This window comes from Octopus sinensis, unplaced genomic scaffold (genome assembly GCF_006345805.1).
Source record: "Octopus sinensis unplaced genomic scaffold, ASM634580v1 Contig01274, whole genome shotgun sequence".
Classification (NCBI taxonomy): Eukaryota; Metazoa; Mollusca; class Cephalopoda; order Octopoda; family Octopodidae; genus Octopus; species Octopus sinensis.
The window spans coordinates 7,501-8,959 of record NW_021824711.1 but is presented as its reverse complement, the minus strand read 5'-3'; the positions used below and the strand labels follow the sequence as shown (position 1 = coordinate 8,959).

General features: G+C 33.7%; 1 protein-coding gene across 1 annotated transcript in view; it reads left to right on the top strand.

Annotated features, from left to right (window-relative positions):
- The first annotated feature begins 488 nt into the window (after positions 1-488).
- The window catches only part of LOC115227022 (acidic mammalian chitinase-like), a 7,524-nt gene continuing 6,553 nt past the window's right edge, over positions 489-1,459 (top strand). Inside the window, exon 1 of the mRNA XM_029797969.2 lies at positions 489-700. Within this exon, the coding sequence (XP_029653829.2) occupies positions 498-700 (203 nt within the window). The 5' untranslated portion in view covers positions 489-497. The remainder of the gene's footprint in view (positions 701-1,459) is intronic.

Sequence of the window (1,459 nt, the reverse complement as noted above, 5' to 3'; positions counted from 1 at the left end):
ATAAGAAAAATTATTATTTTATTTATTTCATAAAAAATATTGTTTAATTCTATTTGCTTATTTATTTAACTATTATCATTAACCTGAAGATTGACTATAATTTTAGTTCGAATTTATTTCAATTGAATTTAAACTTAATTGTAATTTGAATTTAATTATAGCCATGAGACATACATAGTGTTTTTACTTATTATATTATATTTATCATTCTTTTTATACTTTTTGGTTAAAAAAATTTTAAATCTTATACATTATATATATTAGATATTATATTAATTATATTTATATTATTTGTTATTTATGTATTGGTTTATGTCTATCACTGCTTGAGTTGCCTAATAGTGGTTTTGTCTCTAATTATTATATATATATATATTATATATATATATATATATATATATGATAGCATTAACAATATTGTGAATTCTTTATTACTTACAATATCATCATCTGCTTAAGTAATATTGTTTTCTTTTCCTTTCTTCTCTTTTTTTCTAATGTCAACCATAACAGCAGCTTATCGGCGCATTTGCTACTTCACCAACTGGGCCCAATACAGACCTGGACAAGGCAGTTTCAAACCAAGTAATATTGACCCATCATTCTGCTCCCACATCCACTATGCTTTTGCAAAATTGACTGGTAATTCATTGGCTCCAACGGAGACCAGTGATCTTTCTATAAATGGTGGAGAAGGAATGTGAGTATGATTGTGTATTTTTTTTTCTTTTTAAACAATATGAAAGTAAGCCTCCTATTGTAAGTCTCCTTGGAACTGTCTAGTAACCATGGCTTGTATTCAGTTTGAACTTTTTACTCTTTATTTCAAAAATCCTCTTATCAACAGTGTGATGTGTGATATGTAAAATATAAATTTGAAGTTAACAATCAATTAGTAATTTCAATTAGTAATTTTGGTGAAAAGTTGGGCATAAGAAGCATCAAATGTGGTGTGCAAGAGAGACGACTGCACTGGTATGGTCATATGCTACGTATGGATGAGGACAGCTGTGTGAGGAAGTCTCACTCCCTAACTGTGGAAGGAACCCGTTGAAGAGACAGACCCGGTAAGACATAGGATGAGGTGGTGAAGCATGACCTTCAAACATTGAGCCTGACAGAGGCAATGAAAGGAGACCAAAATCTTTGGAGGTATGCTGTGATTGAGAAGACCCGGCAACTAAAGTGAGATTGTAGCTACACATGTGCAGCCCAGTTAAAAGTATCCCTGATGCATTGTGTGATATGATATGCTTGAGAAGACCTGTTGAGTCAAGCAAAACCAATATCATAGCTGTGGCCAATACTCCCTGACTGGCTCCCATACTGGTGGCACATAAAAAGTACCATCGAATGCGGTCAGTGCCAGGTCTGCCTGACTTGCTACTATGCTGGTGGCACATCAAAAGCACCATCTGAACGTGGCCAATGCCAGTACCCCCTGACTGGCTCTCATGCT